Here is a 15,431-nt window from a genome sequence, read left to right on the forward strand (position 1 = left end):
AGAATAGGTATGAGTAATTTCCAAGATGAGAAAAAATTATAAAACAAGTATATGGGTTTTGTAGTTATATATATTTTATTCCTACAGCATGTTGATTCTCCTCCCCAAGGAAAATAATTTATTGAAATGTGAATTAAAAATGATAATGAGTGTTCCATTGTGAGTTAATTCCTGGGTTAGTGTTGATAGTAATATCAGCAGTAATTTGCTATTGAAACATAATATAGAGGAAAGTCAACAGACTGTATGTATAGCATGGAATAGAATAGCATGATGCAGAAAACACATATTGAAGACTTTTTCTTTGGTGTTTCAGTGTTCCTGTTCCTGTAGTCAGTCTAGAGAAAATTCCTAACCTAGTGAAGGCAGATGGTGCCAATATTAAAATGAACTCTACAACCACTACCACCATCACCACCTCCTCCTCAGCCTCTTCATCCACCATACCTGCTCCAATTAAATCTGCTTTGACATCTAAATCAGTGCCACCATCACCAGAAAAGATTCTGAACGGCAAAGCAGTGATAGCTCCATCAATAGACAAGAAGCACCAAAACGGCACTAAAAACAGTAGCAAGTCTTACAAGAGAGTTTCAGGTAAGTTGCATTGTAGCATGACTTAATTAGATCCCATCATCCTTCATTACTATTGTTTGTTGCTGAGTAACAAGCAATTAATCGTATCTTGTAGATGTTAAGATTCCAATTGTATCATCCGCGCCCCCCCCCCCCCCATTCTTTCATGTCCAGTAGTTAGATTTCAAATATCTACTCATTAAAATGTAAGTTCAACTTGCCTCCAATTTCATATTGGCCTGTTAGCCTTATTGCTTAATTTGGAAAAGAGGTAATATAGTACAGAAGAACTGAACAAAAATGTATAAAACCAAAGATAATTTTTAAAAAGAATCCAAAACTATGTCTTGACTGATTTCCTATTCATCCATACTTCAACATCATTTGATCCAAAGGTTGCCTTCTTCTTACAAAAGGAGGGAATCCTTAGATCTAACTCAAGCTTTGTCGAATTTGAATAAGCAGTATGGGTCATCCATGACAATTAAGCAATCAGTTTGCTCAAGTGAGATATGCCACTTCTTCCTTTCTGGGATAAGGTAGGTGTCTTACTGTGTGTTTCATCTGTCAGCATTTCCTTCATGTGATCCTTCATGCCTATATTATAATCAAGTGTTTTTCTTGAAATAAGCTGCTAGAATGACACCATCTAGATCACTGCATTTCAGCTGGCAATCATACACCTTAAACAGTACTAACTACTGAATTCTTACTTGCACGCTCCAAAGTGAGAAAAGTGGTTGTTGTCAAATGTGTGCCCGTGATGATCAGAAGATAGTTTGCCTTCTAATGGAGGAATGAATATAAGTTGTACAAGAATATTGTGAAAAGATATCAGAGAGCAAGCTCTTCTTCATCTTGTTCTCTTCCTCCTTCTTCCTCTCCCTCCTCCTACCTCTTCCTCTGTTTACTCAGTTAGAAATAATGCATTAAAAATAATGATATTGCATTTTACTTTTTAAAGTAAAAAGGCCACTGTAGTTGATATTAAACATTTTAACAAAAAAGACAATTTTTAGGGATTTTATTTCATAATGAGGGAACCTTATGGTGGGATTCAGTGGTATTGGCTAGTGTTTCTGTTGTGTGCTGTTAAAAAACATTAACAATTAAAGTGAAAGTAATACACTTTGAAAATGCTTAAAAATCTGATCATTATAAATTTGAAAAGTAAAAGACGACCTTGTCTCTTGACATATTGATCTAATCCAGTAACTAATTCTGACCAGAGTGGTGTATTGAATCAGTGGGAGCTTGCTAAGTTCTATTGATTAATGGGTCTGTTCTAATTGTGATTGGCAGTTGGTTTTAAGCAGGGGTCCTGAAACCTTTTAAACCGAGGGCCAGTTCATGGTTCCTCAGACTGTTGGGGGGGCAGACTATAGTTTGAAAAAAAACATGAACAAATTCCTATGCACACTGCACATATTATATTTGTTGTGTGAAAAAAATGAAAGAACAATATAACACGAAGAACAGTTTTAACCAGCATAAACTTACCAGTATTTCAGTGGGCAATGTGGGCCTGCTTTTGGCTAATGAAATAGTCAAGTTAATTAGGATTCTTGTTATTGTCTGCCTTCAAGTCACTTCAGACTTTAACTGCAACACCGTTTGGGTGATCATGGAACTACAAAACCTGGAGATGAGCCGAAGAATAAAAACAGAGGCCTTTACAGACTGTGGATGCACCAGATGTCTGATTGTTCCAGCTCTAGCTGATCAGCTGGGAATAAAAGCCCAATCTTTAAATTGATTGGAGGACCGAGACTATCACCTCCCATGATGGAAGTTACAGGATAAAGGGGGCCCCTCAACCAAAACAGAGCAGGGAAGAGGAGAGAGAAGTGGCCACCACTTCTAAGGACATGTCCCTGGATCAGAGACCAGATTATACCATGACTTCACAGATGTGTTCAGTAAATAAGAGTGCAATCAATCCACCCCACCCCACCCCACCCCCACAGGAAGACTGATTACACAATAGAAATTGACCCAAATGCCAAATTGCCAAGCCCAAAACTCTATGCAATGTCTGAGCCTCAGAAGAAAGCATTGAGAGAATTCACTGATAAGAACTTGGTCAGGGGTTTTATTGAGCCAGCCAATTCCCCCATGGCTGCCTTGGTTCTGTTCTGACTAAAAATGGACGGGACGTTGAGACTTTGCACAGATTATCAGGGATTAAATGCCATCTGCACTTCAAATAAATACCCTCTTCCTTTGATAAAGGACATGTTAGCTCATCTGGGCAAAACTAATTTTTTTACTAAATTGGATCTTCGCAAGGCATACTATAGAATAAGAATTCAGCCAGGAGATGAGTGGAAGACAGCTTTAAATTGTCCATTAGGGAGCTATCAGTATAAAGTCATAGTGTTCGGGCTTCAAGGCACTCCACATGTTTTTCTGCAATTTATAAATGAGATTTTCTATCCATGGCTATATAAGGGTGTCTTGGTCTGTTTAGATGACATCCTCATATTTTCGGCAACATTAGAAAATCATACTGAATTGACTAGACGGATATTGAGAAAGTTGAGAGAGATCCAGCTGTACGCTAAGCTATCCAAATGTGTGTTTCATAAGACAGAACTTGATTATTTAGGGTTCCAGATCTCCCAGCAGAGATTAAGTATGGATCTGGCCAAAGTTCAAGATGTGTTGATGTGGGAACCACCCTGAACCAGAAAGCAATTACAAGAATTTTTGGACTTCGCCAATTTTTATAGACAGTTTATTCACAATTTTGCAGAAATTGCAGTTCCCTTGACAAACTTGTTAAAGACCAAAGGGAAGGGAGAGACTCGAAAAACTAAGTCACCAAGCGCATGACTGGAGTGGATGTCCAAGTGTCAAAAGGCATTTGATAAATTAAAAGTTAAGTTTACTACACAACCCATATTGGTCCGTGCACAAGTGGACAAGCCTTTTGGGATCCACTGTGATGCCCCTGAGGCAGGGCCGGTCTGTTACAGATAGATAATGAAGGAAAGCTAAGGCCCTGTGCTTACCTCTCTAAAAGGTTCTCAGACACAGAAAAGAGATAGCACCTTTGGGAAAAGGAATCCTTTGCAGTCAGGGTATGACCCTATGTTTAAAGGGTGACCCTATGTCTAAAGCAGTGATTCTCAACCTGTGAGTCCCCAAATGTTTTGGTCTTCAACTCCCAGAAGTCCTAACAACTGGTAAACTTGCTGGGATTTCTGGGAGCTGTAGGCCAAAACACCTGGGGATCCACAGGTTGAGAACCACTGGTCTAAAGTTTAGGGAGGCGGGCAGGTCAATGACCTTGGAGGGCTGCATCTGGCCTTAGATTGCGAACCCTTGGTTTTAAGCATAGAAGTAAAGGATATGAGAAGAGAAACATTCAGATAATTGGGAAAGAAGATAGTACTTTCAACAATCTCTTTTTAAGAAAGGAATAATAAGTATTAACTTTATATGTGAAAGTGTAGTAAAGAATAAGTAAGTTTGAAGAGTAAAGGAGATATGTCAGAGACAGAATTAGAATGATTTGATTTAATAAGTGGGATGATCGAAAACACAGTGGGAAAGATAGAAAAGAAAGCAAGGAATGGCATCAGAAAACATTTTGTTTGGGTTGGATTGCTCTAGTGTGGTGTTGGTGGAGGAGAAGGGTGATAAGTTGTTGTAACACTGATGCTTAAAAGAAAGAATAAACATTGTAAATATGAAAATAAAAAAGAGCCCAGTATGTAGAGGAAGACTCAAATATCAGATGGACAGTGAACAGTAAACTGGGAGTAAGACTTGAGAGCAAAAATAGGAAGACCCACCTTCTCTCCATCCATGAAAAGATTGTATCCTGCTAATTGAAGATCACTATTAATATTCTTCCTAATATAAAATAGGGTGCTGACTCTAACAGGAATGTCTTAGAGCTAAAATAGAGAACCTCCAGCCTGTGATGTATTTCAAGATAGAACAACCATTCCACAGGCCATGGCCCTTTCGAGGGCTTAGATAGAAAAGTGCTTTCCAAACCTGCATTTATATTAAGGACCTGGCTTCCATGTTTGGCTTCTCAATTTTGGGAAAGTCCATGCAGAGTGATGCTGGTCCCTACTTGAGGCATCAGTTAGAAAAGTTCCAGATAGTGGTTGGATGATGTTGGGATATGGTCCTACCTTGACATCATACAAACCACAGAATCGTTCAGAAAGGGAAGAATTTGGTTCTCTGGCCCAAAGGCTGTAGAAAGAGTCCTGCATACTCAGGGAAGTTACCTAAACACACTGTCTCTATACTCTTTCTTTCTCTTTGCAATGTCTGTGTGTGGTGCAGTCTAGAGACACTATTGGTTGCACTTTAGAGTTTCTGATGGGACAAAGGTGCTGTCCTGCATTACGAGAAGAGCTGCATCCTTTGTGGAATAAATGAATAGTATCCTTTTTCTCAGCATTGGCTGGTCCTCAATTGGAGTATGCTGTTCCATGCTAGGTGCAACAGTGCCAGAACGTTGTCAACAAAGAGGAAAGAATTCTGAGGAGACTGTGATGAGGGTGACAGAAGTTCCAGGAGACAAGACATATAAGGGAAGGCTGAAGGAGCTGGGTATGTGTAACCTAGAGAAGATTAAGGGAACACTGCTATTTTAAAGGATGTGAGAAAGAAAAGGGGAACAGGTGTGCACCATAGAAAGTAAAAAAGCATATTTAAATCACCTGGTTTCCATGTAATGCCAAACCATGTTACGGAATTGCATGAGCAAGCACTGGGCTTGTACAATCCTACATTTCTCATGCACCTCAGTTCCATCTCTGAGTTCTGTTTTGAATAAGCACTGCAGTAGTTTGCAAATGCATCTATATTGATAAACTATGGTTTACACTTGTTCCCTGAAGGGAAAAAAGCAAAGCAGCCAACACAGGAGCAGCAATTCTGCTGAGAAGCAGAAGGAATTGACCAAAGTGCAAACAATTTATAATTCATAATTGTGCTCTTCATAAGAAAGCATTCTGTCATTTACAGGATCTAATTCTACATGTTTCATATGCAATCTATCCAAAATTGCCAAACAGAAATTGATAGTCCATCCTCATTGTTGACCTATCAATTTCTTGGCTGTACTACATGATAATAAGACTAGTAACACATGTTACTGCTGATACCAACTTCTAATACCATTAATTTTGCCATTCATTAGTTTAATCAGAAACACATTATTTTTTAAATCTTTGCATAGCATAAAAGTATATTTTAGTTGTATTTCTGGGGAGGGCCATGCGTAATTTCTGAACTATTTTTTACATATATTCTTGTGACAACTAAATCACTGTTTTGTATCAGTGATACTTTTTCATTGTGGTGCAGTGTTTGTACATATAGGTTTGTATTGAATCAGTACAGCATGGTCTGATCAATACAGCATTGGTGGTAATTGTGTGACACTCCAGATGTTACTGGACCTCAAGGCCCATTAGATCTAGCCAGCAATCAATGGTGGGGAACGCTGGGAACTGCTGTCCAACAACACCTGGAGGATGTGTGATTCTCATTCTTGCTGTACATTCTGTAAAGGTTTCTCCCTGTGTGGAATACATATATTGATAAGCCCCCACATGAACTCTGATGATAAACCCATAGTGGACCAAATTGTAGGCTTTACACAGTTTACACACAAGCACACCCAACTGATAAAATCCAAGAGTAAACAAAACACAACTACTGATTGTGGCTTTGATTATAGGAATATGTTTTTCTCATAGAACAACTGAACAGCTCTCTTCTGCCCCTTCACCTCTTTAAGGCTTGGCAGGAAAAAAGAAAATATGCATCTGCCTTCTGTCAGAGAGAGACAACTCTATGCAGTCAGGCAGTCAGAAAACACCAGAAGCCACAGTTTGATTGGTTTTGATACATGATCTATGGCATCTGAAGATAAACTTTTCATTATATGTTCAATTTAACAAACTGTGAATAGATTCATCCTCTATTACAAAGGAATACTATTAAAACTCATTTTATGCCCATGCCTAATATTATGTCTCAATGTAGTTTGCTTAAAATAGGAGAAATGTAGAACATTTTAAGGAAAGTATAATATTTTAGACATTCTTATCTGCAATTTATAGCAGTGGGTTCGGTTTAATTCTTGGTATTTACTTGGTCTTTGTGTTGCTGTTTTTTAAAACTCAAATTGTATGTGTTTTATACAGAACGTGAGTTTGACCCAAATAAACACTGTGGGGTGTTGGATCCTGAGACAAAGAAGCCCTGCACAAGATCACTTACCTGCAAGGTAGCATTCTTTGTAGTTGAAATGTAACAATGCCTTGGCAGACCTGAATACTCTACTAGTCCTATTAGTATATGTTGAAGACCACAAACATTCTTCTCTGACATTTTTAAGTAACCCAAGAGTAGTCCCGTATGAGGTCAAAAGGGGGAGATGGCATTGCAAAACATGGCAAGATGAAAATAATTAAATTACTTCTACAGCAATTTAAGCAAAATGTTCAGTCTGTTTCTACTCAGTAATTTCAACTAATAGGGACGTGAATGAAAACAGTAGTTTGTCTGCAGTAATGTAATCCCCACTTTTTGGCTTGGCTAAGGCCAGCTGGTGGCTTTATGATAATTATGAGATTTGAATGGGGCGTTTTGTGCTTGTGTGCAAAGGTTAAACAAAATGTGACTTGAAGCAACAGTTGTTGGCTAGCTGAAATTGCTAGCCTGTATACTTGCTGAAGTACCCTGTATACTTGTACATAAGTTTAGAAATTTTATTCAAAAAATCAGCCCAAAAAACTGACTTGACTTATCTGCAACTTATTGATGGCAATAAACTCTGTAGTTACACCTGGCCAAGTCACACCTGTATGAGTAAATGAGACCTGGTGGGTTTCAGGGCCTGATTGCAAGGTTGATTAGTATAGAAGCAGAACCAATAGCAAAGCTTGTTATGAAATCAAGAAGACAGTAGCGTTACCTGTATTTCATACCTTTGGTGTATGTAGTCAAATTCAACTTGTCCCTTGCAGGTGAAGGACTATTGAACATTTGTGTTGAAAAATGTTATTTCCACTGTTGGTTTACAATTAATCTATATAAAAATATCATTGAATTTATTCTGCGTTTAGCTAAATTGAAATGCTTCTTTTAAAAGACCTTTCTTCATCTGACACTAGGATCGTTGCTATTTAAAACCTATGATTTAAAAAAGTTAGTGAACAAAGGAAATATCTGCCCTTTCAAGAATAATTATAAATTTGCCAGTCCATTTATAATAACTGGAAAAAACTGATAAGCACTCTCAGGAAATACCAGCAACATGATATATGTAAACTATTTCAATGAAAATTGTTTTAACCAAAATAATGTTCCATTAATGTTTGTAGTACAGGCAGTCCCCATGTTACAGACAAGATACGTTCTGTAGGTTTGTTAAGTTGAATTTGCATGTAATTCAGAACAGGAACATTTTTAAGTGTCTCTTTTATATATATATATATATATATATATATATATATATATATATATATATATATATATTCCCTTTGTATAGCATAGGGAAGAGTTAACACACCTGTGGTCCTGTTCAGAAGTTTTCACCTCACCTTCTGTCCCGATGATAATTGGATTTTGACAAATTTGGCTAATAAGGTTTGGTGATACAGCTTCAGTGGACACCTTTTCCCCGTGGTAACTGTTTCAGGAGTGAATTTCCCTTCTCTCACTTCCTGTTGTCTTACCCTTGTTCTTAACTGTGTGTTTTTTGTAAGTTGGGTGTTTGTAACCCGGGGACTGTCTGTATAAGCAGAATGGAATAGTGATATAAACCATAACTAGAGATATTTAGGTGATTATTCTATTTCCTAGATATGTATATTTTTCATAACTTCATTTATATACTTACATAATGTTTGTTAATCACTCTGTTTTTAGACACATTCACTTAATCATCGGCGAGCAGTTCCTGGACGTAGAAAACAGTTTGATATCCTTCTAGCTGAACACAAAGCTCGATCACGGGAAAAGGAAGGAACAAAAGACAAAGAGCATTCACAAAGTATAAGGGAAACACATCAGAACCAACCTGTAGTAGTGCATGAGGTTCCATCAGGAGCATCAGTGAATGCTGGGCAAGAACTCAAAGGGACATCACCTGCAAAATCCAGACTGCCCAATTCAGTATTTCCTAGGTGAGTTGCCTACCAGGGCATTGGAATTTAGCATATCAGAGGTATGATTACACCTGCCATGAAAGATAGATGATACTGATTTTGTGCTATGGTTCACTGGATTATTTCATCTGGAGAGGTTTAAAACTTGCTTCAACAGAGATGTAAAGTACAGACCAGAAATGGATGAAGAGTGAAGTTATTAAAGAGGAGTGGTATGTTGAGTGAAGATCTAACAATTTTCCCCATATCTTATTGAACAGCATGTTTGAATAAAATATGTCTAAACTGTGTCAAGTTTTTCAGAAGATATCAGAAACCCCACCAAATTCTGTGATATAAAAATGTGGACATCACAGTTGCATATATTTACTTCATGTGCTTTGCAAATGGGATTGATAATGAAGAAATCATAAACAGATAAAAAGCTTGTTGGAAAGTAGAAAAAGGAGTTTGTTTGCTGGCAACAATCTCTTTGACCTGTAGAATTCCAACTCAGAACCCAACATTCCTATCCCTTTAATACAAAGGATATATTTTCAAAATTCTCTTCACAATTAGGAACTGAAAACTGTATCTTCTTAATGAAGAATAATGCAGAAATTATACATTTCTTTTCTAAAGTCAAGGTGCCACTGTCCAGTTGAGTCTTTAGATTTTAGTTTTCCTACAGAAATCCCATAGTGAATCAACTATATTTTAGAAATTTGTGTTATGATGGTGGAAGTGAATGTGTTATCTTTTGATATGTATCTCCTAGTGATTCATTGTTAATGTTGGCACACTAATAGCATTTTCTACTATAGTATAATATATCTCAATATACCACCACCACCTCAGGAATATCTGAAAGCACAGATAGTGGACCTTATATATTAACATTGTGTAATTTATTATTATTGTTTTCATATGATTTGCTTTATTGTTAAATACTCTGTTATGCTTATTTTGAATTGTTTTAGTCTATTGTTGTATTTTACAGCATGTAATGTTTTCCTTTTATGTTGTGAACTGCCCTGAGTCCCCATGGAGAGATATGGCAGGATAGAAATAAAGTTTTACTTACTTATATTTTGACATACTTGGGCCAGAAGCATCCCAAAGAGTAGCACTGGGGGGCCTAGCAAAACCTACAGATTTTTCCGTTGTGAGTCTCTTTACAAGGCTATTCTATGATACAAGTAGGCCAAAAGTATACCATAGAATAATACTGAAGAATCTAGAACACTTCTCAGAAGCAATACTTTCTGGAGCATGGTTGAATGAAACCATGGATATTGTATTGTGTACAAGTGTAAACATTCCTTATCCAAAATGCTTGAAACCAGAAGTGTTTTGGAATTTGGATTTTTTTTTCCTATTCTGGAATACTTGCATATATTTACTTAAGTGTAGTTTGCCATCAAATGTAATATGCACGTCAGTTTTGAGGTGCGCATTACAAATAAAAAGATGTAATGTACAAGCAACGAGACCTAGCTTTCCTTTGTCAGCCCTCCCACTGCCTGTCCAACCAAGGTAGGCAACAGTGAGGTCAACAGGCAAAGGAAAGTCAAGCTCATTCTCCAGCCTCATGCAACCTCCCCCTTGGTTTTGAAGGTCTCAAAATGAGGCCACTGAATCGAATGCGCACCTCGCTTTTGGCTATGTAAGTACATAATGAGATATCTTGGAGATGGGACCCAAATCTAAACACAAACATTTATTTTTCATACATACCTTAGACACATAGCCTTAAGGTAATTTGTAGTTTAAAAAAAACCATTTTCTAATGAGTAAGCATGTCTGGATTGTTTTATTCATTATTTCTTCTGGGAAACGAATTGTGGGATTTCATTGCTTTTTTTCCTTTCCTTTTCTTAAAAAATATTCTCTTAGACCCTCTGCTACAAACAGCGTAAATAGCACTTGTTCTTCAAACCACAGTGGATATGCACAAGAACTGCCTCTGCCGTCCATTGGAGATGTGCCTAGCAGACTATCCAGTGATGAAGGGGAAGTGGATGGATCTGAAGAATCTGAGAAGTTGGACTGTCACTATTCAGGACACCATCCCCGGCCTCTTGCGGTATGTTCCTTTTGCTACAGAGATCTTATTTCCTACTGTCACTTATCCTTATCGGGGATTTACATTTTTACCAAAAATACAAGCATCATATAAAGAGATACCTCATGGATGATTGAAAAAATGACAAATACAAAATTAGTAATTTTTGGGAATTCCGTGAGTCCAGTGGATACTGGGATGGAGCTCCTGGTGGCGCAAGGAGTAAACTTTTGTGCCAGCAGGACTGCTGACTGACAGGTCAGCGGTTTGAATCCGGGGAGAGCAGGTGAGCTCCCTCTGTCAGCTCCAGCTCCCCATGCGGGAACATCTGAGAAGCCGCCCACAAGGATGATAAAACATCCAGGAGTCCCCTGGGCAACGTTCTTGCAGACAGCCAATTCTTTCATATCAGAAGTGACTTGCAGTTTCTCAAGTCGCTCCTGACACCAAAAAAAAAAAGTCCACTGGGGTTTGTTTCCAACCCCTCCCCCCCAAATATGGATCCCAAAATCCATAGATGCTCAAGTCCCCTTCTATTCAGTAGTATAGCAAAGAGCACCCCTTATATAAAATGGCAAAAAATAAGGTTTGCTTTTTTCTGGAATATTTCCAAATTGTGAATATTTGAATCCATAAATACAAAATCTGTGGATATGGATGACAGAATGTATACAGTTTTAGGCATTCATTTATATATTGATCTTTATTCTGGATTCTTTGTTTAGTAACTTAAGACATTCATAGTATAAGATCAGCGGATTTCAGAGGAGTTATAGTAGTGAATTCTATCTTTCAGACTTTGGCATAACTTTCAAGACCAAGTATCTTCTTTGTAAGCTAGTTTATTCAATGCTTAGACCAGGGGTCCCCAAACTTTTTAAACAGGGGGCCAGTTCACGGTCCCTCTGACCGTTGGAGGGCTGGACTATAGTTTTTTAAAAAACTATGAACAAATTCCTATGCAGTGCACACTGCATATCTTATTTTGAAGTAAAGAAACAAAACAGAAATAAATACAGCCACAATATTAATCATAATCATAATAAAAATAATAAAGAGGGTTGGAAGAGACCCCTTGGGCCATTTCGTCCAACCTCCTTCTGCCTTTGTGCACCAAAAGCACTAGAAAAGCACCCCTTAATAATTAATTAATAATTAATAAATAATTAATAATTAATTAATTAATTATTAAATAATAATTAAAATACCATTATAAACAACAAAGCTTTGGAAGGCACACACCAGGCGAGGGAAGAGACGGGAAAGGTGCGCGCCTTTCCCTCCTACCCCATCCCGCACACACATTCCTTGGTGGAGGAGGAGGGAGCTGCTGCCGCAGGGGCCGGATAAATGGCTTCGATGGGCCGCATGTGGCCCCCGGGCCTTAGTTTGGGGACCCCTGGCTTAGACCATAGGTCTTTCACATATAGGACAAAGAAATAAATACATAAAAACCAATTATTAAATACAATACAAAATGCACCATTAAGATACTATATAAATCATTAAAGTGCTACATAAATCAGTGGCGAGATGCACCCTTAAATACGAATAATAAACAATAATCTTTATTTGTATCCTGCCCCATCTCCCTGAGGGGACTCAGAGTGGCTTACAACACAATAACAGAGTAAACCATAAACAATCATTAATCATGATAAATGACAAAATTAACTTAAGTCAGCAAAAGCAACACAAAAGAATATAAAATAAAACAACATATTAAATTGACACAACAACAATATTCATAAATGAAAATAAACAGTGGTGATGTTATTTAAATCAATTAAAACATCCCAGTCTGGTTAAAAACGAAAGTTCAATTAAAACTTGGTCCCATTTAAGTCCTCCAGCTGTTAGATATTGCATTAACTCTTGTCAAAGGCCTGTTTAAACAGCCAGGTTTTCAATTTATTCTGAAAAGGTGAGAGCGTGAAAGCTTGACTAATCTCCCTGGGGAGAGCATTCCAGAGCCAGGAGGGGGGCGCAACCTAGAAAGCCCTCATCCCCACAAACAGTGCTTGTGATGGAAGTGGGACCATGAGGAGGGCCTACCCGGCAGATCTTAATGCTTGAATTGATTCATAAGGAGAGATGCAGTCACATAAATAGGCTGGAACTGAACCGTTTAGGGCTTTGTAGGTAATAACCTGCACTTCGAATTGGGCCCGGAAACATATAGGCAGCCAGTGGAGCTTCTTTAATAGGGAGGTGGTATGTTCCCTATAATCAGTCAACACCCTGGCTGCAGTTGTTTGCACTAGCTGCAGTTTCCGAGCCATCTTCCGAAAGGTGATGTTCAGAGGCGATTGTGTCCACCACCCTGGTCGTCTTCTTATTCCAGAGATTGACCAGAGCTTCAACAGGGTTGCCTGCTGCCATGACAGGAAAATCCCCAAGAGACATAAGGAATCCATCCAGATCCATAAGTCTCCTTGGGGGGACCATCTTAATGAGTCCCCCACCCCTGCAGAGGTTAGAAGTTGCAGTTAGTCTAAACTTGATCAAGGGGTGATTGGTCCATGACAACGGAACGGTGGAAAGTTCCTCCACACCGACATTCTCTTCCCCACCCACATTAAAAATCAGGTCCAAGGTGAGTCCAGGTATCTCTTGGGACAGCCCCATGGTTGTCATGGCGGCCATGAAGTCCTGAGCCACTCCAGACAGTGCGGTCTTTGCATGAACATTGAAATCCCCTAGCACAACCAGCCACTGAAACTCCAATACCAGGCCCGAGACCACTCCTGCTAGCTCAAGTAGGGTGAGTGTTGTGCAGTGGGGTGGTCAGTACACAAGCAGAATCCCTAATCTGTCCCGGTTTCCCACTTGAGATAGACACATTGAAACCTGTGTGATTGTGGCACGGGGCACCTGATCAGGGAGATGGGATTCCCAATAGACTACCACAACTCCGCTTTCCTGCCTCACAGACCTAGCCTGCTAGTGAACTCCATAACCCAGAGGACATAAAATACTATATGAGCTAGCTCTTGCATGGTTAAAAAAAGTAAAATTTAGTATTATTAAAACTTGAACAAGAAACACTATATTCACAACCCACTATGTTTATGTAAAACCATCCCCAGAACAGTCAATTGCAATATCAGAAACTAATCTTGCCCAGATTTTCAATGCTGCCAATGCAAAAAAGAGACACCTTGCGAGAAACCATTGGGTTAGTGTCAGCCAAGAGGTAAAAAATCTTTTCTGAGACTGTGTTGGATTGCAGAAGATAGAGAGTACGCCCCAGGATTTTATTTCTTGGCTCAGAGTACAAAGAGCAGGAAATAGTGGGGCAAATCCTTAATTTCTGTGGCCCCACAAACACACAGACGAAGAGCCAGGGGAGTGCCTGAATTTCTGCCATCAATCACCGCTGTAGGCATACTTTGAAAACAAAGAACTGTGAAGGTTTGCCTAAGTTTTGGAAAGGTGAGCCTAGTCATAGATAACCCTTTCGTGGTCACATTTATACAGTCTAAAGCAATTGGAAAATTTGGAATTATTAATTGCTTGCTTATCCTGGTGAACACCGTGATTAAAAAAATATTCATGGAGCCTCTCACTTGAGTTCAGGATAGAGAGATTATCAGACAGAGTAGGGTGGAATTCAAGTAGCTTTTGATATTTAGTATTCCAGGCTCTGCATTTTGCTAGCTGTTCAGAACATCTCTTGGGGAAAATTCTAACTGAGGAATCTTTTACACATCTCCAATAGTTAAAATAGGGTAAAGTGAACACGGGATCTAATGGAGGGGTGACCAATCTCTGCCCGGACAACCAAGTGTCTTCACATTCTGCAGAACATGGTTGTAGAGAAGAACATGCCACTTCTGAATCACCTACCATAGAGGTCTGCAAATTTTTTAAACCAAGGGCCGGTTCATAGTCCCTCAGACTGTTGGGGGGACTATAGTTTGAAAATAGATTCCTATGCACACTGGACTTCCAGTTTTGTTTTGTTTTGGGTATTGGAGAGCAGTTGGCAGCAGTCTGGGGACTGAAAATTGCTCCTGGGCCTCCAGTTTAAACTTGATACAAACATGTCTAAAAAGTAAGATACATGCATGGCATCATCATTTGTGAAATACATTGTTGTTGTTGTTGTTGTTGTTGTTGTGGTGGTGGTGGTGTGTTTTCAAGTCATACACATACTTAAATAGGCAGATTTCCCTGTAATAAACATAGACATGGCAATTTAAAAATTGTTAAATCATAGCCTTCATGTTACAGGAAAATCATGTCAGTAAAATGTTGTGCATAATTGATGGAGCGTGTAATTTGCCACCTTTTGTTCCCAAATTTATAAAATGGCTCAGGGTACTTTTCTTTGGGAAAGCCATCTTCATTTAACCTTAGTTCATGAAGGCTAAACAACAATGGCAAAGTGCTTGGCATACTAAACAATAACCGTTAATAAAAACAGGATGCTCCACATTAGAACAGAATTCTAAATGCCTTTACCATCAAACTGCAAATTCTTTTGTAATTATGCCACTAATACCAAAATGTGAGCTATGAAAGGAAATAGCATAAAGCAGCAACAAAAGTAAATATTCCTACCATTATGGTTTTTATACAGTGGTTCTTTGTGCAAAATACAAGTGTCTTTTTATAATGTCATTTCTGTGTTTTCTTTCTTTTGCATAGTTACTGAT

The 15,431-nt window shown here is 38.5% G+C and overlaps 1 protein-coding gene across 6 annotated transcripts in view; it reads left to right on the plus strand.

Moving 5' to 3' along the window:
* Window positions 1-15,431, plus strand: part of atxn7l1 (ataxin 7 like 1) — an 83,070-nt gene that overhangs the window by 60,125 nt on the left and 7,514 nt on the right. For 4 of the 6 annotated variants that reach the window (XM_062981714.1, XM_062981713.1, XM_062981716.1 and 1 more), the window contains 5 exons: window positions 317-597; window positions 5,041-5,154; window positions 6,759-6,841; window positions 8,488-8,744; window positions 10,602-10,791. In XM_062981714.1, the coding sequence (XP_062837784.1) occupies window positions 317-597; window positions 5,041-5,154; window positions 6,759-6,841; window positions 8,488-8,744; window positions 10,602-10,791 (925 nt within the window). The remainder of the gene's footprint in view (window positions 1-316; window positions 598-5,040; window positions 5,155-6,758; window positions 6,842-8,487; window positions 8,745-10,601; window positions 10,792-15,431) is intronic. The other 2 variants (XM_008111563.3, XM_062981715.1) reach the window with 1 other exon arrangement.

Source organism: Anolis carolinensis, chromosome 5 (genome assembly GCF_035594765.1).
Source record: "Anolis carolinensis isolate JA03-04 chromosome 5, rAnoCar3.1.pri, whole genome shotgun sequence".
Classification (NCBI taxonomy): domain Eukaryota; kingdom Metazoa; phylum Chordata; class Lepidosauria; order Squamata; family Dactyloidae; genus Anolis; species Anolis carolinensis.